General features: G+C 35.9%; 1 protein-coding gene across 3 annotated transcripts in view; it reads right to left on the bottom strand.

Moving 5' to 3' along the window:
- Positions 1 to 22,515, bottom strand: part of JMJD1C (jumonji domain containing 1C) — a gene marked incomplete at its 5' end in the record, with an annotated part of 271,806 nt that overhangs the window by 20,805 nt on the left and 228,486 nt on the right. For all 3 annotated transcript variants that reach the window (XM_079717100.1, XM_079717101.1, XM_079717102.1), the window contains 11 exons: positions 646 to 924; positions 1,638 to 1,852; positions 2,364 to 2,577; positions 2,769 to 2,896; positions 3,876 to 3,965; positions 6,551 to 6,703; positions 7,625 to 7,839; positions 10,983 to 11,184; positions 16,151 to 18,357; positions 18,622 to 18,794; positions 20,805 to 22,486. In XM_079717100.1, coding sequence (XP_079573226.1) covers positions 646 to 924; positions 1,638 to 1,852; positions 2,364 to 2,577; positions 2,769 to 2,896; positions 3,876 to 3,965; positions 6,551 to 6,703; positions 7,625 to 7,839; positions 10,983 to 11,184; positions 16,151 to 18,357; positions 18,622 to 18,794; positions 20,805 to 22,486 — 5,558 coding nt within the window. The remainder of the gene's footprint in view (positions 1 to 645; positions 925 to 1,637; positions 1,853 to 2,363; positions 2,578 to 2,768; positions 2,897 to 3,875; positions 3,966 to 6,550; positions 6,704 to 7,624; positions 7,840 to 10,982; positions 11,185 to 16,150; positions 18,358 to 18,621; positions 18,795 to 20,804; positions 22,487 to 22,515) is intronic.

The raw sequence follows: 22,515 nt of genomic DNA, 5'->3' as shown, positions 1-22,515 counted from the left end.
AAGTAAAATAGCAATGATGTTTTCCAGAACGCAAGAAAAAAACTGAAGATAATACTAAGTCATGCAAAATCCTGATTTGTGCACTAATGTAGTAAATTACCATCTGAAATGTGTATCAAACATTATTATATCAAAACTCTGGTCAAATAGAAAATCATTTTTATTTGAGCCAAATTAAATAATGGAGTTTGTCATTCGAGATTTGATGAACTTATAAATAAATGTTCTATAGGTAAATATTAAAGGCAAAAACATCTACACTTCTCATCAGTTCAAGAAAACTGCTTTTACTATTAACACTGTGATAGCAGAAATGAATCTGTTAACTGAACTAAAATACAAATGTAAAAAAAGGAAGGTGATACCAAACTTTGTGAATATATGGCTTTATTAAAAGTCTGCTAACAAATTGAAATTATAACATCAAATAATCAGTGCTTCCCTGTTAATTCATATAAATCTGGCCAAAAAATAAGAATTCAGAAACAATCATTCTGGTAACTTTTTTGGTGTTTTTGATATCTTCCAACCCAAATGTGTCAAGTATTATCTTTCCCCTTTCTAATTCTAAGGAGAAAACCATTTTTCCTATTCAACCAGCTTTAGTTCCACTCAGAGCATACTAAATCAGCTTAAAATACTCACTTGTCCATGTTTCCAACACTCTTTGAAGAGCTTCCAATTATTAATATTTTTATAATCCTTAAGCCACAGAATATGCTTCTCACAGATCCAAGAATGTGGTATATCACTGTACAATTTATTGTTTTCATCCATGGCAGGTTTTCTGTTTTCTTTAGGTTCTTCTTTGAGCTCTGGTTTTACATTTATCTTAGAGGCTTTATTTGGTGGAATTTTGTTTTCAACAACTGAAGCAATTATGTCATCAAGAATGTTTGGCATAGTCCTTCCACTTTTACCACTCTAATAAGGAAAAAAAATTATATTTTCAGGGGAAATGATTACATTTGGAAACTTTTGCTTTTATTTACTATTACATAGCAAGCAACCAACACAAACAATATATCTGGCTTCAAGAATCATGTCAATGGATATGGATCTCTAGTCCCTACACTATTCTTGAGAGTGGGAAGCAGAAGTAGGGTGGTCTCCCTGTGAGAAACTGCCGGATCTGCAGAAACTAGAAGTGTGGTCTTCCTTTTATATTGTTTTAGGATTGGGGCCGAGGGAACAAATAGGTACACTCTCCCAAATACTTTTAAAAGCCACTAAAAATTTGTGTCTACCTATGCAATTTTTCTGTTTTTACTTTATAAAATTTTTTTGGTGAATAATTAAAGCAAAAATCGATGTCTAAATATTTTAAGTAACAAAACATTCACATCCATGTCATTCCCTGCCCCCCCTCCCCCAACTAGATGCACGGCTTTCAAGTCCTGAAGGAGTATGTTAGGACTCTTTTGGAATCAAAATGCCCCTCTGCAACCCTTTTCACCTGGGAAAAGAACAAAATCTCTGGCTTTTAAGTTATGAGAATTATAATGCAAATAGGAACATGCTTAGTAATTTGGTTTATTTGATTTCATGTGCATCTATTTATTGTGTAGTTCACAGCCAAGACCCCAAATCTAAATTTAAGGCCCATATGAAATCCAAAAATCTGGCATCTCACTCACGGGGGTTCCCATTGAATAAACTGGTGCAAAGGCAATGCCAGCATCTGTAGAACCCACACGTAGCTTGCCAGCTGTTGTGGTCAGCAAATCTCGTAATGTTGAGCCTTGTTCATTATTCTGGGACACAGGAGGTGATGTTCTGCTATTGGGAGAATCAGGGTTGTCTTGTTCTCTCTCTTCTTTAATTTGCTTTTCAAGGGCAAATTCTTTGTTTTCTGAAATAAAACATTTTACAAAATTCAAATAAAATTAAACATGCTGCTAAAGTACAGACAAAGCTGGCATCCTACATTTTACAGTGAGAGATGAAAACTGTAGCACTAGTCATTTATTCACCTGAACACACACCAGAGGATGGGTTAGATCCTTCAGGAGTCAAATAGTTTGAATATGAAAAGGCCTTCCTCAGTGTTTTAGACATGTAGGTGAGTTTGTACCTGTCACAAAGGAAAAATGCTATAGCTAAGACGGGGAGAAAGTGTAGGTAAGTTACAAATCTATCGCCCTGGTGGCTTTACTGATACGCTCATCTACAGATGATTCTGTAACTAACTTTGATAAGATCACAGGAAGTTGAGTTCCTAGTAAGAAAAGACAAATGTTAAAACCTAAGCCACAATGAGAGCAAAAGACAAAAGTAAACTGTTATAAGTGAACAGTAGAACGTTAATGTATAATACTACACAGTTGATTACAATTCTCTATTAGATAATAAATTAGGTTTACCTTTTTTTTCCTCTCTGGCCTTTTGCTCTGCAAGATCTGCTAACCAGTGCAGTGGTGACTGGGATTCTGGAGGAGTTAACTTGCTGTCTGTGCTTACATCACTCTCTGGGCTGCTGTTGCCATTACTCTCTGGCTTCTGAGGGGTATTTTGCTGCTGAGACTCAGGCATGCACAGAGAAATTTTATTACTGTGATTAAGAACATTCTGTAAAACCTACAAAGGTAGAACAGTTGAATTTTTAAAATATTATTTCTTCAATTATTCAGAGTTAAAAATAGAGGTTACATTTATACAGTAACACAGGAAACGTAATTTATAAAACACAAATCCTAAATTGGATTTCAAATATCAAAGCTGATTAATTTAACCATGAATTTTATTTGAATATAGAGATTTTTACTCACTTGAGACACACCATTCATAGCAGAAAAATTTCCAACTTGTATATTCTGTTTGTTAGTACAATGACAATGGGATTTAATACCATATGTTTCTCTAAGAGTGTGCATCGCATCTAGAAGATCTGTCAAAACTACAAAATAAAATGGTTAATAAAAAGATCATCACTAGTTGTTAAGATTATAATAATTTTTTGTTTTTCTTGTGGAGGTTTTCTGTGCCTTCTCAACTTTTCTTCCATTTTTTCCTTCATCCCTTCCATCTATTTCAGGTTTGGTCATTCAACCAAATTCATGTTCTCTATTCTTTTCTTTTACCTCTATGATCAAAAATCATTATGCTCAAAAAAACAAAAAAAAGTAGAATAACCTGTAATAAATACATCTAATATGCTTTTTCATTACACTCTAGTCTCCCCGCCCCACGACCCCCCTTTTTCTGGCTGCGCGGTGTGGCTTGTGGGATTTTAGTTCCCCGTCTAGGGATCAAACCTGTGCCCCCTGCAGTGGAAGCGTGGAGCCCTAACCACTGGACTGCCAGAGAATTTCCAGTTTTCCCCTGCTAAAATGGTTCCTCTAAGGCTTTCTTCATCACTGGGTCTGGGCTTATCCTGCCAACTTTATTACACAGAGGATTCTAAGAACAGAGCAAGAACAATTCAAGATTATATAAACCTTACCACTTCTTTCTACTACTATTGACATACTTCTAAGTAATCTGGAACAACAAAGACCTGTTACACTACTAAGTCAATAATGTATATTTAGGGCTTCCCTGGTGGCTCAGTGGTTAAGAATCCGCCCACCAGTTCAGGGGACATGGATTCGAGCCCTGGCCTGGGAAGATCCCACATGTCGCGGAACAACTAAGCCCGAGCGCCACAACTACTGAGCCTGCACTCTAGAGCCCGTGAGCCACAACTACTGAGCCCTAGTGCCACAAGTACTGAAGCTTGCGTGCCTAGAGCCCGTGCTGTGCAACAAGAGAAGCCACTGCAATGAGAAGCCTGTGCACTGTAACCAAGAGTAGCCCCCACTCCCACAACTAGAGAAAGCCTGCACACAGCAACGAAGACCCAATGCAGCCAAAAAATAATGTATATTTATACTTACCAGAACCAGGTATAATTTGAGTTGGCATTAAATGTTTGTGATCATGAGGCTGTCCCTTCACACACTTCATCCAAGCATACAGTTCTTTATCTGTAAGATGGTAACATACATACTTTTATATTAGTCATGGTTTTAGAATTATAAAATTGATGGCTTACATATATAAGAGTTTAGCAATTATGTAAAATGTCAATGGTAGGCTTCATATGTTTGCTTCTTAAAAAAAAAAAAAGCAGTTCCACTCTTCTGAGAATTTTATAAAAACATGATACAAAACAGATACAATGTTACTAGCCTTTTCTAAAATGACCATTCTTTAGTCTCATTAATGTATCAGTTACCTCAATCTTCCCTGTAGCTAATTTTTTACTCTTAGCTATTTGTGCCAAACAGGGCTTTTGCCTGATCTTAGCACATTAGACCCATAAGTTTGAGGCTACTGCCAACTCATTTTTTTCTAATGGGTCAAAGACACAAACTGTCACAAGACATGTGAAAAGCCTCAACTTGATAAGACAGTATTTAATTGCTATTACTGCAATAAGGATCCATACCTGGAAGAGTCGATGTATTAAGGCATAGCATGAGGCATACCATACAAAGGAAAAATATTCAATACCTTGATCTCAAGGACATCTTCTTCTATAAATTTAATGATATAGATAACTACTTATCTATGATGTGGCTGTAAGAGCTTCAGTAAGTATCAAAAAGCTCATTAAATTCAGCATAAAAAAATCTAGAACTATTTCATGAAAAGTTTCAGAGGAAATAAAATTCAAATCTAGCCTAAAACTGGTTTTCGTTAAAAGTGTTCTGACTTTCCCTACAAAACCTACATAGTAACTTGTAAATGTTCTCTAACTAGTTATATTTTAGACACTAGGTTTAGTTACCACTATATAAAGCTATAACCTAGTCAATGTGAGCTTATTACAATATTTATTAGTGAAATAAGAATATATATATATATATATATATATATATATATATATATATATATATATATATATATAACATAGAATACAACTCAAGGCATATAGGTTATACTTAAAAAAACAGTATGGTGACTGACAGACTATACTTTAAAAATAGTACTATGATAACCGACAGCAACACAACTATTATGTTTATTATGCATACCCTATCTTGTTTAAAAAAGTCATGCTTATATATGCATATAACAAAATATAATACATTAAAATTAAGTTTTTAATTTGGCAAGGGAAAATGAAAGTAACATGGAACCAGTAAAAAAGGAATGAAGTTTTATAACACTGCAGCTAGTTCTTCTATCAACCAAAAATATCCAAATAGATTTTTAGGGTTTTGAAGATATTTAACTGCCTAAAATGCATTCCTTATTATGGTTTTACATTTTACTCATGTATCTTTTGCATATCACAGAAACAACTAGCTATAGATGCTCTCCCACTTGCTCAAGTCTCTTTGGTAAACGCTGGGTGTATAAGAAAAAGGGTTAGAAAGGGCCAGGTTTTAGTAATCCTATCAGTGGAAAAGATACTGATGGCTAAATCATGGTTCATCTATCTGACATACTACTTTGAAAAAGAGCTGCCTGGAATGAAAATGACATTCACTGTTTTTAAATAATGAATAAATAGTCTTATCACTAAACATGATTTTACTTCTAATACTTCCACAGTTTGAATCCTCTCATTAAGACTTTACCCCCAAAACCTTCAGGTTACCAGTATTTAAGTAGCTACTTCCTTAACTGCCTTGGATGAACTTCTTCTAAAACACTTGTACCATGACAAAAGGTACAGTTAGTTACTTTCTTTTTAAATTATTATCTTCCAAATGTATTAACATGCAGAACACTGTTTTGTGCCATTTTACTTCTCTAGAAATTAGAAATAATCATTTCAAAGGCTGTTTTCATATATAATAAAGACTCCTTCATTTTCTAACTAGTGGATAAATGGTGCTAGTGGTAGCATATTCTTGAACATTTGGATTTAAACTTTATGGACCAATGTTTAGAAAAATCAATTCACCCTAGTAAGTATGCAGTTGTGACTTATGTGCTTGACTGTATAACTAATAAGTTCTGGGGCTTCCCTGGTGGTGCAGTCGTTGAGAATCTGCCTGCTAATGCAGGGGACACGGGTTCGAGCCCTGGTCTGGGAGGATCCCACATGCCGCAGAGCTACTAGGCCCGTGAGCCACAACTACTGAGCCTGCGCTCCGCAACAAGAGAGGCCGCGATAGTGAGAGGCCCACACACCGCGATGAAGAGTGGCCCCCGCTTGCCACAACTAGAGAAAGCCCTCACACAGAAACGAAGACCCAACACAGCAAAAATAAATAAATTAATTAACAGGTTCTATAAGACACTGCAGGCTGTGACACAGTGGAATCTGAAAGCAGCAAAGCCTAACCTAAATTTGGGCTGCATTAATCTGATTGAAATGAGAGAGTGGATCTACTAATCAGGCTAAAAAAGATGTAGATGCAGTTTTATTGTAGAAAATCTGGCTATTTTAATAAACTGTGGTTAACTCCTCCTTTTTTAAACAAGCTTCATAAAACTTCCTTAATGTAATATATTCATAATTAAGGAAGGTAGGGAAAAAACTCATCTAATTCATCTAATTTTCTAGATGAGTGGTCCTAAAAAAAATTTCAATTTACATGAAGTTATAACTAACCTCTAGAACTCTTCCTTTCCTTTGCCTTGTAACAATCTAAGCAGACCACAAATCCACATTTTTGACAAACCCAATGAATGTTAAACAATGTTGCTTCACATGCATCACACATCTCCCGGACTCCTCTCACTGCTCTTTTCCAGGCAATTTTGGCTGAAATACAGGGAAATAAAAATTTAAAGGCAAGCATGCTCTTTTCCATACAATTTTCACTGAAATGCACAAAAACAAAAATTTACAGGCAAACCAAAAACTTTGAAGGATTTATTAATTAACAGTCAATAGCAGATTTCTTGATGTAACTAATAATTCTCTTCAGAAGACTTACATCTAACGGAGGGTTTCTCAATCCTGGCGCCCTTGATATTTGGATGAATAATTCTCTTTTGTGGGCAACTACCCTGCACAGTGGCATCTGGGGCTCCACCTGTGGATGCTAATTCTCTATACCCCCAACACCTTTCAGTTATGCAACCAAAAATGTCTTGAGTCATTGCAAAATGTCCCCCGGGGGACGAACTACTGACTTAAGGGATGGGAAGGAATAGAAGCTAACATTTTGAGCACCTAGTATGTTAGGTGCTTTACTTAGTAAATATCACATAACTACTTTAAAAACAAACCTATGATGTAGTTATCATTCCCATTTCATACAGTTAAACAAGGAATAAAGTTGAGATACAAATGTAAGTCTATCTAACTCCAAAGACTGTGATGAATCACATGAGATAAAAACCTTAAATATTTGGGATGGATTATGTCTTTATATGGCAAATGCTGAAGTTTCCCAATTTCACATCCAAAGTGTCTTTATCGTGTTCAGTTATGTCATAATGGCAGAAATACCAAAATGCTATTGTAATTTCACAAACTGCTAATCCAATTCAACCTCAGTTGGAAAATATGTTACCTTAATTACATATAGGTACACTTGCACATAAAAGTGTCATTATCAAAATTAAAAGTAAACAAGCCTAGGTAAGATTAAGGACTTCTCCCACAGATAAAACATATTCCAAAGAGAAATTCTTAAAATGTGTATAGTTGCATGTTCTAAGTATTTAACTTCCTTACCATCCTTTTTCACCCAGGACAAAGCTGTTTTTTCAGATGTTACTAACTGACAGAACTTATCACCTATTATATCCAAGATGTATTTTGAAGTTTCTATGTCTACTTCATCATCTTCATAATTTTCATGTGTCCATAGACTCAGAGCTTCATCATCATATTGGTCAGGAGAAGAGAAGCCATCTATTCTAACCACTCCATTTTTACTAAAAGACAATCTGAAACATTAAAACATAAAAGCATTAGATAACAAGACAGAAGTCCAGGTTTTAAAAGTTGTAAATGTATAATTAATTTATATTTTTATATTACATTATAAATATATAAATTTACAATTAAAAAACATGAAAATAGAGTGGTTCTTTATACATACAAACTTTATTAATAAACTTTAACCAACTTTTGACTCCCATAGTGCTACACAAATGGCAATGCAGTGGCACCAATTTTAGGTAAAATCTTATTTCTTGAAATAACCTATCACTTATACTTAACTATTTAACTCCAGTCAAATGAAAACTGTCCAAGTGTTTCATGAGGAAAAGAGTTAAAATGTTGGCCGAATGCTGTCTTGAGCAATGCAGTTATTTTATACATAATCTAAGCCAGCACTCTCTAAAGTTGAAAATACCGTAAATCACCTGAAGACTCACTGAGATTTAAAAAAAAAAATGCTAAATTAAAAAATACATTTTCTTGGGCTTCCCTGGTGGCGCAGTGGTTAAGAATCTGCATGCCAATGCAGGAGACACTGGTTCAAGCCCTGGTCCAGGATGATCCCACATGCCGCGGAGCAATGAAGCCTGTGTGCCACAACTACTGAAGCCCGCGCGCCTAGAGCCTGCGCTCCGTGACAAGAGAAGCCACCGCAATGAGAAGCCTGCACACCGCAACAAAGACCAGCCCCCGCTCGCTGCAACTAGAGAAAGCCTGAGCATAGCAACGAAGACCCAATGCAGCCAAAAATAAATAAAAAACAAAAAAATCCCATCTTCCTCACTAATTAAAATGACACTTCATTAACATGATTTGGAGGAACAAGATTGAAATTCTTAATAGTATATTAGGAACTCAATTACTGTGCTTACTTCCTTCTCTTCTGATATCCAATTTATGTAACCACTCAATTCAAAGAAGTTTAAGGTAAATGGAAGGAAAAATTGCCATTCTCCTACAGGCTGACGGTTATTTCTCAACTGTCTTTTGAACTCACTCTTTACTCTCAAAGAGGGGATATCAGAAGCACATTAGAAATCAGCCTGTATTTTTCAAATAGACGATACCAACAACATTCCTTTTACCAATTCTTCCTATACCTTTATTACCTTTCCCTCTTTTTCTTAAAAAAAAAACTTTCTCCTTTCATGACAACCCATCATCTTATTTCAGCTTTGTGTTATGTCTACCTTTCCTTCCTTAAAACTTTTCCAAAGGTTTTCTTATCTCTTCAAATCTACTTTCCTTCTGATTCCTTTTACACCTTTTCTGTACTTCCATGTGGACTACCTTCTATAACTATTCTTTGAAGCTGTCTGTCCTTTGGGGATTGTTGGCTAGAAAAACCATGAAGTAAAGAAGAAATGTTCTGCTTCTGCCAATACATATTTTTGGGGTCTCTACTGGGCCACCAGCATAGTACATTTATTTGCCACAGCAAAGTGCCTTGTAACTTCTTAGGAAGAAGATGATGATGAATAGGAAAATAACTGCAGGCAACATCATAGGTGCATTCCATACATGCTTGGTACTATGCTAAGAACTGTGTACTTTATTCTCATTTCATCATCATGAAATCTCTGTGAGGTAGGTACCACTATCATTCATATTATGCAGATGAGACAGGCTTAGCTGTAGTCCTACTACAGTTAATAAAGTCACACAGGAACTAAGGACAGAGCTGGAACCAAAATCCAGGAATGACTGATTCTAGAATCTGAGAAATTAACTAGTTTCTACTGGCTGGGTTACCCAGCTCTTCTTTAAACTCTTATAAGTCTATAAATTTTCCGTATTAAAGTATTATTTAGTAATATTAATATTACAGTAGTATATGTTAATAACAACTTTTAAAAAATTTATTTTATTCATTTATTTTTGGCTGTGTTGGGTCTTCGTTGCTGCGCGCGGGCTTTCTCTAGTTGTGGTGAGCGGGGGCTACTCCTTGTTGTGGTGCGCAGGCTTCTCATTGCAGTGGCTTCTCTTGTTGTGGAGCACGGGCTTTAGGCGCGCGGGCTCAGTAGTTGTGGCTCATGGGCTGTAGAGCACGGGTTCAGAAGTTGTGGCGCATGGGCTTAGCTGCTGTGCGGCATGTGGGATCTTCCTGGACAAGGGCTCGAACCTGTGTCCCCTGCATTGGCAGGTGGATTCTTAACCACTGTGCCACCGGAGAAGCCCATAACAACTATTAAGTTGTTTTTATATTTACCACAAAACCTGTGAAATGTGACGTGCTACTAACAAATCCTTCTTGTCATTTTATAACTTATATTTTTATAGCTACATATGTTTAACAAAACAAAAGTATGGGTATCTATACTCCAATAAAAATTAAAATAAAAACAAAATTTAAAAAACCCCAAAATGGGCTTCCCTGGTGGCGCAGTGATTAAGAATCCACCTGCCAATGCAGGGGACACAGGTTCGAGCCCTGGTCCGGGAAGATCCCACGTGCTGCAGAGCAACTAAGCCCATGTGCCACAACTATTGAGCCTGTGCTCTAGAGCCCGTGAGCCACAACTACTTAAGCCGCACACCTAGAGCCTGTGCTCCACAACAAGAGAAGCCACCGCAATGAGAGGCCCGCACACTGCAATGAAGAGTAACCCCTGCTCATCACAACTGGAGAAGGCTGGCACGCAGCAACAAAGACCCAATGCAGCCAAAAATAAATAAATTTAAACAAAACCAAACCCAAAGTATGGGTATCTGTAATGTAACATACCGACTTTAGTTTAATGTCTAGATTGTTTACCCAGATTTATAGACTTTTATTGTGGCTAATGCACAGATATAAATGTGACATTGTTTTGTTTTATATAAATAAAAAAAAATACTTAAACTGCTGTTTCCTATAATTTAGAAAAAATACTAACATTTTCTCATTAAGGAATAATAAATCTCTCAGAAGAGAAAGGTCATATGAAAACAAGTAGCAGCGTGAATATGAATTTAGTCTAACAGTTAACTATTGTTAAATTTGGCACACAAAAAGTTTAGTGTCTTTTTATAATGCTTTTTATAATGCTTCAGAAACACAGAGGCTCAAAGCCTCATTCCCACCTCCAAAAAACCCTCAGAATGACAGTACAATTTCCAATATCCTATTACCATATTTTCCCCCAATTACCTATTTTCAACTTACCGTCTAAAGTAGTAAAATCTACAAAACACTGGTGAGTGAGTTGGTTCTTCTCCCTTCTTACTCCGAATAAGTCTACATTCTCTGCACTTTTGCAAATTAGGCCCTATCTCACAGCAGGAGTCATCCTGTAAAAAGGATTCCCCAGTTTGCTTCAGCTTCTTGACTTTACGCCAGTCTTTTAATACTGAACGAGGGATGCCAGCTGTAAAAGCAGTAGGAAAGTATTAGCAAGATTATAACTTTTTAGAAAGGTAAACTCCTTGAGATAATATTCAAATCAATTAAAGATCACTGAGAATAAAGGCAAAAAACCCCCAGTTCAAGTCAATTATACAACTGTGATCATATATAAAGATTGTAGAAAAGAGATTATAGTTCAAGGTACTCATTAATAACTAAAAAGTCCATAGCAGCATTTCTATTTACTATTCTACTAACCAAATGAACTCTTAATGTCAGTATAATGGAAATGCAGACTTAAGTAAATTTTCCAGCTGACTGAAATCTTCACATACTCAATATTCATATTTGTATAGTAGCAAACATGATAATCGTTCATTTTCTATGTAAATCTATAGATAAAAGTGCAGCTCTTCTACACAGAAATTTGTTGTATGTAGGAGGAGGCTCTTTTAAGATGCACAGGAAGGACCTAAAGACCAAAAGTTAATACTTCTAGAAACTACAGGCTAGTTTCAATATATTTATATTGTTTTGAAATACTTAATCTGATTCTCCAAAGGTAAATGTGGATCAAGACAAACTTCGATTTTATCACACTATATTTGTGGGAAGAGGAGCTAAGATTTTTCTCCTAATATCTCTCCCTTATTATAATGCCCTCCATTTGGTATCAATATTTGATAGCAGTATCTTTTAGAAAAATCAAAGGGTTTGAAGGATGTAAAAGAAAAAAGCCAATATTAACCTGCCTGTCTTTATTGATGGTATAAAGAAAAAAGGCATCAGAGAAGTCTAAAGAAAAACAAAACTCGAACGCACTATACAATTTTACTTGCAGGAAAAAAATTAATTTATTTACTATACCCTGCATCATTGCTCCATCACGTTCATTAACTTGAACTTAATTGTTGTAATAACACAGGCTCAAGTAATCAGTCATCTATAGAGCAGCAAGAACTCAAAACATTATATTGTATATAAGTTAAATGTAGCCTACTCAATTTTAAAAAAATATATTCACTTAAAAGCACGTTGGGACAAGCAAGTATTTGTTGACACCTATCAGCGTACTTACACTGCCCATATTTATGTAGCTATATGCCAGACCTGAGATTTACAGTTTGTTATTTCTATCATGTTGAATGAATAAATTGTATTTCCTACCATTGTGTTTACTAATCATACCCATTTTGCCGATCAGAGGCAGTTCAAGTGCTCTCCTGAGATTATATAATTCTTGCAGAAGATACAGCAGAACTCTTGTTCTGAGCTCTCACTATCAACTTACCTGTTGATAGCATACGTAGTACAATTACAGCAAGATCACATACATCTTAACATAGGAAGTGCTGTGTTTAAATTCCAGGGTGGCCCATTTGAAATAGGTTCCAGTTATTAAGCACTCCTATGACTGCTGCCTGGTTCTTTTACAATTACATGTTCTCCCCTCTTCTTTCTCTAATTTAGGGCAAGGAGCCATTTGGCTTAATCCACTAGAGAAACACGTATGTGGGCACACATACCACTTATGGAATAAAAATGTTTCCAGAAGCCTTGTGTAAAATGTTTGTTATTTCCTCCATTGTGTATAAGACAGATTTCTCCTATGGACTGTATAAAAAATTCAGAGCTTCTTGAAGTCAGAATGAACAACAGTAGTACACTGCTGATAAATCTTTGTTATATTACTTCCAATCATTTATTTACTTTTTTATTACACTAGAATAAACTAAATGAAATCTTTCTATTTAGACTAGAAAACGACCATTAACCAATATGCTTTTACATTCCAGACAATGGAACAGTTCAAAGAGTATGGATAACCATACTATCGTGAACAATTTAAATAGTTTTATAAAGAAAGAACCAGGCATTTCAAAGCAACTCTCAGTTCTGTGACATGAAATGGACACTTAGACCTTTTTTTTAAATGAATGAATAAATTATAAAGATATGAAGGTCCAGGTCATGTAGACTGTTTTTGATATTATGTTTTTTGCTTCTAGAATAGGCCAAACATGACTATGCCTAACTCCTTTTATGAATTTTACTGTAATATTATTTGTACAATAAATAAAATAAAACTCCATTTTTCAATTCTATATATATAATTTATTGGTAACATCTAAAATGTAAAAGTTTGAGATTTAGATACTTAGTCAACAAAAGATACCTAACTCAATGGATATTTCTTCTTCCTTTATACCAGAAGAACATTTTCAACCTTAGTTCTCTATCAGTAAATCCTCAAAGCAGCTGCTCTAGCAACAGAAAACTGAGGAAGAAAATAAGAGAAAAATACACGCTAACCTTTAACCTCTGATATGCCTTCACCTTAAAAATATTTTTGAGATATAGAAATGAACTCTGCTAACAGTTAAACCACTGATTTTGTGTGTCACAGGACTTACATTTAAATCTGATGGGAAATTTCAGTACATAAAATGATGTAAAAAATTAGTCGCAGAAAAGCATCCAACTTTTAATTATCAGTAACAAAAGGCAGCAGATATAAAGATTTTCTAAAACAGCAGATAAAGCAAATTCTATTGTACCTGGCTTTAGAATGTACTAAAAACTATGATATGCATATTTGTGTAATAATTATACATGTATAATAGTCTGTGCAATCATATTACATTCTCTAAGCGCAGACTTAACTCTTTTCGATTGACTATGACTGATGACAACCCCAATGAACATTAAAAGGATAAAGATCATATTTAATCCATGAGGGAGATAATCCACTCAGGTTTAGAATTTATGAACTCCCAATTTAAAGAACTTTTCTAGATAGCCCAGAACAAAAGCAAGTCAACTCTGCCCATAATTAATAGATGGCACTTAACAGTCACTTAATATTACTTTGGACTTGGGAATAAATGGGACTTAAAATAGCCTGTCTGATGCTAAATGTTATTTACTATGTAGGGGAGATTTGACTAAGCATTACAACTTGGAGGGGGAAGTGCTGATTCCAGTCTTTGTCTTAAAACTTACTTGGGAACATGTACATACACAGTCTCAAAATGAAATCAGAATATGTACTTCATTAAGAGTTAATTTTATAAATTTAACTTCTCAAGAATATTCTAAGTGTTAAAAGCTGGAAGAGTCCTATTTCTGTTTTCTGTAAGTTTAACTCCAGTATTTGAATACTCGACACCAAAAGAAATGTTTTGTGAAACAAAAGAGAAACAATTGTTGACCACACTAAGCTTCTTGAATTCACTGGGGAAGTAAGCAGAACACATTACAACACAGCATGCAATCCAACACTCAAATAAATGGCACGTATCCTGTAGCCTTCATTGTCAATCTCCCTCTCTTTCTTTCTTCTTACTATGTTTGCATTTCAGTCTGTCAGCCTGTCTCTAGTTGAGCTTATTTTCCTTTGTTCTTTCACTTTCTGACTGTCCTTTTCTACGATTCCATCCTCCTGTTTTTCTCTCCTTCACTTTGCCTCTGGTTTCCACACAGGCATGTGGGAAAAACCTCATTCAGTAAAAAGGCCCAAATAAGAGCCTTCAAGCATCCAAATGCTTGTTACAGTACTTCTTGAATGTCCACATTGTCACAGATATTTCATATATTGTGTATGGATGAATACATGGATATAGTGAAACTATTAACTGCTTTCTGCCTTGTGCAACATACCTAAAAAAAAATAAGCAAACTGAGAAAAGCTACTTCTAGAGTAAAAACATACAGAAATACTTTATAGTGAATATTACTGGCAAGTATCACTTATTCTGCCCTGTTGTAGTCACAAATGAAATATAAATATTATCAGTTTTGAAACTTTTACTTATTATGGAAGTTCTTCTTGAATATAGAAATGACCAAACAAAACCACCAATCCCGTTTTTATTTAACTTTTACCCACTGTTAAGGACTGCTTGAATGAGTAGCATTATTAGTTAAATAGAAGGTAATTTCATTGTTTTCTTTTTTTTTTTTTTTAAGTTTTCAATTTTTCTCCAGATGACAAAGGGTGAGATGTGGGCTACATCCACACTACTTTGAAGTAGTTCTCTTCTAAAAGTGGGACTTAAAGGAAGTTTTTGTGAATAGGAATTCTTTTTCAACTATTATCTTGTTACAGGTAAATACCTAATACAGGCATACCTTGGAGATAGTGTGGGTTCAGTTTCAGACCACCACCATAAAGTACACAAATTTTCTTGTTTCCCAGTGCACATAAAAGTTAGGTTTACACTATAATGCAGTCTATTAAGTGTGCAACAGCATTATGTCTAAAAAACTATGTATGTACTTTAATTTAAAAATAGTTTATTGCTGAAAAAGGCTAACCAACATCTCAGCCTTCAGTGAGTTGTAATCTTTTTTCAATAGTATGAGTTGTAATCTTTTTTCAATAGTAACATCAAAGGCCACTGATTACAGATCACCGAAACAAATACTATACAGTAACGATGGAAAAGTCTGAATTACCAAAATATGACAGAGACATGAAGGGAGCAAATGTTGTTGGAAAAATGGTGCCGACAGACTTTCCCGACACAGCGTTGCCGCAAACCTTCAATTTGTTTAAAAAAAAAAAAAAAAAAAAAAAAAGACAATATCTGGAAAGCACAATAAAAGGTATGCCTGCATTAGAAATCCACTTTTGGTGTATAGCTATAACTGCCTTTTGACAATTTTTAGAAATGGTCAAGATTCTGAATAACTACTAAATTACACACTGGGGTTTTGCCAACCTGAGTGCTATGTAAAAACATATTTCTACAAGTCTCTTGAAAATGGAAAAATATTGATAGGTCTTCTCTCATTTCCTCTTATAGGGTACTTATAGAAATGAAGAATGTAGAAATGAAGTCAATGAGCACATACATTACACCAGGGCATACAAATGAAGTCAAAGATGCCTTTAAGCTCTCTAATTTTTAGAGAACACCACCATTATTGCAAGAACTTACAGCCCATTTTACTTGAGATAAAAAAGTAATTAATTTACTTACCACTATTATTGTTGCTCTGCAACTTCAATTTACTTTTTTCTTTGGCACTCCTGCTGAGAACCCCATTGGGTTTTAAATCTTCTTCTATTTCACCTTTTCTCTTCTGAAGATCATTTTGCTTCTTTTTGTAAGTTGGCTTAGGTTGCCTTTTAGTCCTTTGCTCTGATTTGCTTTCACTTTCGTCTGAATCTCCACTTTCAGAGCCAGATTCATAAGTTCGTTTGGCTTTTCTCCTATTGACTTTATCATCTTTTACAAATTTATCAACTATGATCTTACTATCTACACTATTTTGTAGATCATTCGATGTAGAGGCTATTAAATTGACAGAACATGGCTTAATAATTTCTGATACAGAATTCCCTGAATTTTCCATTTTATTAGTATTTTTATCTTCTTCTGAATGTCTTGTAAGCCAGGCCTTTTTCAGTTTAGTATGGTAGTTTGGTTGACTTGTCTGGGATGCTTGCCCATTTCCTACAGAGTTTGCTTTGTTAATTGTACTACAGACTACAGTGCTATCCAAGAGAGGGGAGGCTGAAGATGTCTGATTTTTCACAGCATTAGGCTCAGCCTCACTGACATTACTACTTTTATACTGAGCTGCAGCCAGTGCTGCCTTGTGCTTTTTTAAATGGATAAAATCAGTTGTGCCTGAGAACCCAGAGCTGGACTGAACAGCACTTCCTGTCTTACTACTGGCTGGTGTAACTGGAGCTGTCGTGCTGACCCTGCATTCTTGTGTTTGAGCCACTGAATGACTGACACTTTTTGAAGAGGTACATTCTAAAGATTTAGAGGCCAAAATGGTATTTGATAAAGAGTAAATTATTTCTGAACCACCCCAGCTGGAAACACTGGTGGTAGTGGCAGCAGATGTGAATATATCCGTTTTGGTATTACACATTGTATTTACAGCAGACATGACTGAACTGGGAACACTGCCCTGTGAGACAGCCTGATAGTTTTTTTCGGATTTTATGTGAGCACTGTCTGAATTCACACTTGGCAGAATGATTCTTCCACTCTCTCCAGCTTCTGCTGATTTGAAGCAATCTGTTTGATTTGCCCCAATTGAAGATCTTTCACTAACTCGATCTTTGGAAGCTAACTGCATTGCTGGCATGCTATCAAGTTTTGCACTAGAAGGTGGACGTACAATGACAGATGCCATAGCAGCCTGTGACTTTCCGCTGCTTTTCTCCACATGCCATTCAGCTTTCTCTTTGCTGAGGTTATTATTAGATTTCCACATTTCTGTCAAAGTCTGTTCAGAAGAACTCTTAAAATTTGCCTGAGTGTCTTTAGGCTCAGGAATCAGAGTTGGAGGCTTTTGTGATTCTTGAACCTTCCCACCAGCATTTACAGGCATCACTGGAGTTAATGTTGGAGGGGAAAGGCTACTATAGCTGCTTTCCTTTCTCTCCAGGCTATGATGGATTGGTGGGTGAAATACGGGTGCTCTATGTAAAGCAGGCATACTCCGGAGTGTATTTGTAGAAGAAACTGTCAAATGAGTAGGACTCCTACAATCATTTCTGAAAGTTGTTACTGAGTGAGAAGCAAGTTGATGGGGCAGATGTTCTGGTACCTTGCCTACTAAACCTTCACTTTCCGGTTGGTGTTTAATCAAAGGTGGAGGCTTTGAAAGAGATGATATAAACGAAGTCAGAGTCTGAGGGTTAGCTGTTGCTGCTCCAAGGGTATTACTCTGTTTTTCAGTGTAAATATTTGAAACCTCTTTGGATGGGTATGACCTCGGTGGTTCATTGACTACACTATTAGACAATGTAGTGAAATAGTTACTTTGAGGCAAACTCTGAGGCACTGAATGCTTCATCTTATAAAGATCTGATACTGAACATTCTACATCTTTGTCTTGTTTGATGACATGGCTTTTAGGGCTAGAAGATGATGATGCTACTCTGGAATAATTATCTCTCTCACCCTCAAGCCCCTTGATTTTAGTTGTAAAGGGAGCAACATCAATACTTTCTTGAAGAATTCGACGGTGTTCCTCCTTATATTTGTTTAATCTCTCTGTAGTCTCCTGGGGTGGTCTCTGTAATTGATTCAATACAGGATCCACAAAATGCCTATGCAAGTGACCATCTTTTCCTGTCTGTGACCTATTTAGATCCAGGTCATTTTTGGCTGATGTGGATGCAACAGAACGCAATGGTTCAATAAAAGCTTTCCTCTCCAATTCTCTGCAAAGAAAATACATGAAGGTTTCTGTAAACACTTTTTCTTGTATAATACAAATATAGCTTCTATGCGTTACTATTCTATCATAAAAGTGAAACACGACTTTGCATGTGCTATAATATTATTAAGAAAATTAAAGGAATATAAAAACAGAAGAATAGTACTTATTATTCAGCCCAGTTTTAAGACATTTGTTAAAATTATCTATTTATAAACTGGATTAAGAAAAACTATAAAAAACAAATTTTAAGCATTGGTGAACTTACTCTTTATGATGATCTACTAAACATTTTGTCAATGGTGGACTGGAATGTGCTGTAATTTTAAGAGGCCGATGAGGCTCTGCACTGGAAGGTCTGACAGGAATGTGACTAAGTAATCCAATACCATCTGCTGAGGTCACAGGGGTAGGCTGATGTAACCAAGGACTGGGAGAATTCTATCAAAAAAATTTTTAAAAATCATCCTTCAGTTACTAGAAAAAACTAAACACAGTATCACAGCAGGACTTTAATAGTATATTTATGAAGTATGTGACATACTAATATAGCAGTATATTTATTAAGTATTTTATGAGAAATATCCAAATAAGGAACTAACAAGAGTTATATGGATTTTTCCATATGATGAAAAAAATCAATCAGCATTAAAATAGTTATTTCCAGGGAATTCCCTGGCAGTCCAGTGGTTAGGACTCTGCACTTCCACTGCAGGGGGCATGGGTTTGATCCCTGGTTGGGGAACTAATATCCTGCATGCTGTGCGGTGTTGCCAAAAAAAAAAAGTTATTTCCAGAAATTTATTTACTGATTGCAGATCTTGAAATCATTGCCTTTAACTTACAAATGATGTACAGAGAACCTAGCTTTTAAGATTTCCTAAGATTCTAACACCAAAAGACTATATGCTGCTAATATAAAAAAACAGAAAACATGTTGCTAAAATACATTTCACCAGATTTCATCAAGTTTATTTGCCAATTTTTCTCGTCAAAAATAATTTTTCCCGGGCTTCCCTGGTGGCGCAGTGGTTGAGAGTCCGTCTGCCAATGCAGAGGACACAGGTTCGTGCCCCAGTATGGCAAGATCCCACATGCCGCAGAGCGGCTGGGCCCGTGAGCCATGGCCGCTGACCTGCACGCCTGGAGCCTGTGCTCCACAATGGGAGAGGCCACAAGAGTGAGAGGCCCGCGTACCGCAAAAAAATATATATATATATATAAAATATAAAATAAAATAAAATAAAATAAGGTCTCAATTCTACAAGATCCAGAAATCTGAAGTTATACAGATTACAAGGGTACCTGTATATACCTATATACATATAACAGAATATTACTCAGCTTAAAAAAGAAGGAAATCCTGTTACATGCTACAACATGGATGAACTTCGAGGACATTATGCTACATGAAATACCATATGAGTCCACTCAAATGAAGTATCTAAAGCAGACGATCATAGAGACAGAAAGTAGAAAGGTGGGCGCCAAGAACTCAGGGGGAAGGGGAATTAGTATTTCATGGGCAGAATTTCAGTTTTGCAAGATGAAAGAGTTCCAGATACCTGTTGAACAACAATGTGAATATACTTAACACTACTAAACTGTACACTTTAGAATGGTTAAATAAATTTAATGTTGTGGCTTTTACCACAATAAAAATAAATAAATAAAATGTGTTTTGAAAGATTCTGGGGAATACCTGAAGAGCATCCTGGTCCACGCCAAGGGTTAAGTTGCCTCCTAGAGTTTAACAGTGACATCCAATCCCCCAGTTTTCAGAATGGGGCTGGTAATGCCCTCAACAACCATTTCTTAGCATGGAAAATTAATCTGGCTAGAAAAACCACACAGCGCATGAAGGAAGAAGAAAGAGCCCTGTCCCCCACCTTCAGCAATACTTTGTCAGGCAGAGAGACTCTCAGCCCCATCTTCACTCCCAAATATCAGGATTCTCCAGCCTCGGCACCCTTAAGAGAACTAGGGGCTTAGAGAGTCATAGCTTGTAGTATACATCAATATAATGTATCTAACTGGGAAATATAACAATTTGTCTTTTAAGAATAACTTGATTATACATATCAAGAGCCTTACAATTTTACATAAATTATATATCCAGAAGTTTCACTTCTAGGAATTTACCTGAGCAAAATAATTATGGATATATACCATAATTAGTTATGAAGACTAAGTATATAAGAAATAACTTAAGAGGTTTACTTCTTTAAATTGGCTTTTTAAAAAAATAGGCTTTTCTGAAATTTTAGCTTTACAGTTCCAAAGTTACTAAGCATCAAAAGTTTCATCATAATTAAAAAAATAACTGTTTCAAAAATTCTAGCATATTTTATAATAAGAAATCTAAAAAATTAATGGGATATTGAAAAAAGCACTTGTACATATGTTGAATTAATAAATATATGACATGAGGTAAACCACAGCTTAACTTACCCTCCTTAACGAAGATTCAGCATTAACTGCATTTTCTGGGTGAACCCACTTAGAAGAAGGCAGACCAAGTCCTGAGTATGCATGTGTTCCATTTGGATATTGCCAAATAATTGGATAAAGTCCAAGCTGATTATATGAAGCAGATGGGTGGGCCTGTCCAAGATGAGGTGACTGGTGCTGTAACAATTGTTGCTGTTGCTGGTGCGCTAGTGCTAAGTGGCTTAAGCTGCTGGCATGAGCAGTCTCCAGTCGTGGGTGGCCACCAAGTAAGGAGGCAGTAGGCACTCCAGGTAACACAGCAGGAAGTAAATGAGGGTGATGAACAGAATGGTGTGGACCACTAGTCAGAGGATGAGTGTTAATGGTAGGTAATGGAGTTTGACTGGATGATCCAGCCAGTAAGTGGGGTGCAGGACTTAAGGCAGGGTGATGGGTACCTGGATTTAAACACGTTCTATGGGATGAAGAATGAAGAGGAAAAGGATGCTGGCTTAAGAAAGGTGAAATGTGATTAGCTCCTGTATCTGACCCGACAAGTGCAGGATCTCTGTAAACTGTGAAATGCTCATTTTTATCAATGATAAGAGGGCTTTTTGTAGTTTCTAATGTACTGCCTCTAGTAGGAACCGGATGAAAGCTGCATCTTGATAACTCATGTTCTATCTTATTTGCCAGTCTTCTTTCACCAGCAGTTTGGCTGTTTGCAAAAGTGGGCTTAGACTTTACAGAATCAGGGGAATGGTTAATTTTAGGTTTAACAACTTCAGGTGAGGGATTGGATTTTGTCTTGTGAGCATCTACTGAAGTATTAAGTTTAGATTTTGTAGTTTCTGGGGGTGGACTTCGCTTATGCAGCTTATCTTCTGTGACAGAAACTGCACTAAGAGAAGATATGTAAGAGACATACTGATTTTTCTCTTTTTCCATATTCAGGTTTTCATTTCCTGAAGAAGCATTCCTAACATTTGATTGGGTTAAATCTACTTTAACTACATCACTGACCCAGCTCTGGTCAGAATCTTGGTTTGCTGTTTCCAAGTATTTTGTATTTGTGACTGAATGTTTTGAATCACAAATGTTAGGATCCATTTTCTGAAGTGTCTGAAGGCCAAAGGTACTTGAGTTTTCCTGAGCCACCTTTTCCGTATTAGTGTCATTCGTAATATCAATAACACATTTTGGTGTGGGTGGTCTGGATACAAACTTCTCCTTTGGTAATAATTCCACTGTGTGTGTTTTCTCCATATTGCGTTCCTGAAGAAGTAAATCATTAGAATTATGATCAGAAAGTGTGGCCTGTTCTGATGAACGGATAATCATTTTTTCTTGAATCTGAGAGTCAACAGACTTCTGTTTCTCTGTTTCTTCGTGTTTTTTATCTTCCTGTATTTGATCCCAGGGAGGCTGGCTATCTATTAGTGTCTCTTCTCCTGCCTTCTCATTATTCTGGGATTTTCCTTCTTCTCCATTTATCTTTGAAGTGTTTTTATTTTTTAACTCATTCTCTGGCTTCTGCTCTGAGGAATTATTTATTATTCTCTTATTTGAATTTTCTGAGTCACTGCTCTCAGAAAAGTCTGAAACATTGTCGGTTCGCAGTCTTTTCATATTTAGTTTCTTTTCATCCTCCTCAGGTTTCCTTCTTTTGTTCGTCACCTGTTTGTTTTTACCTTTAGGATTTTCTATAAGATTTAAAAAAAGAACAGTTTTA

This window comes from Hyperoodon ampullatus, assembly GCF_949752795.1.
Source record: "Hyperoodon ampullatus genome assembly, chromosome: 1".
In the NCBI taxonomy this organism is placed as follows: Eukaryota; Metazoa; Chordata; class Mammalia; order Artiodactyla; family Ziphiidae; genus Hyperoodon; species Hyperoodon ampullatus.
This window is presented reverse-complemented; position numbering and strand designations above follow the sequence as displayed.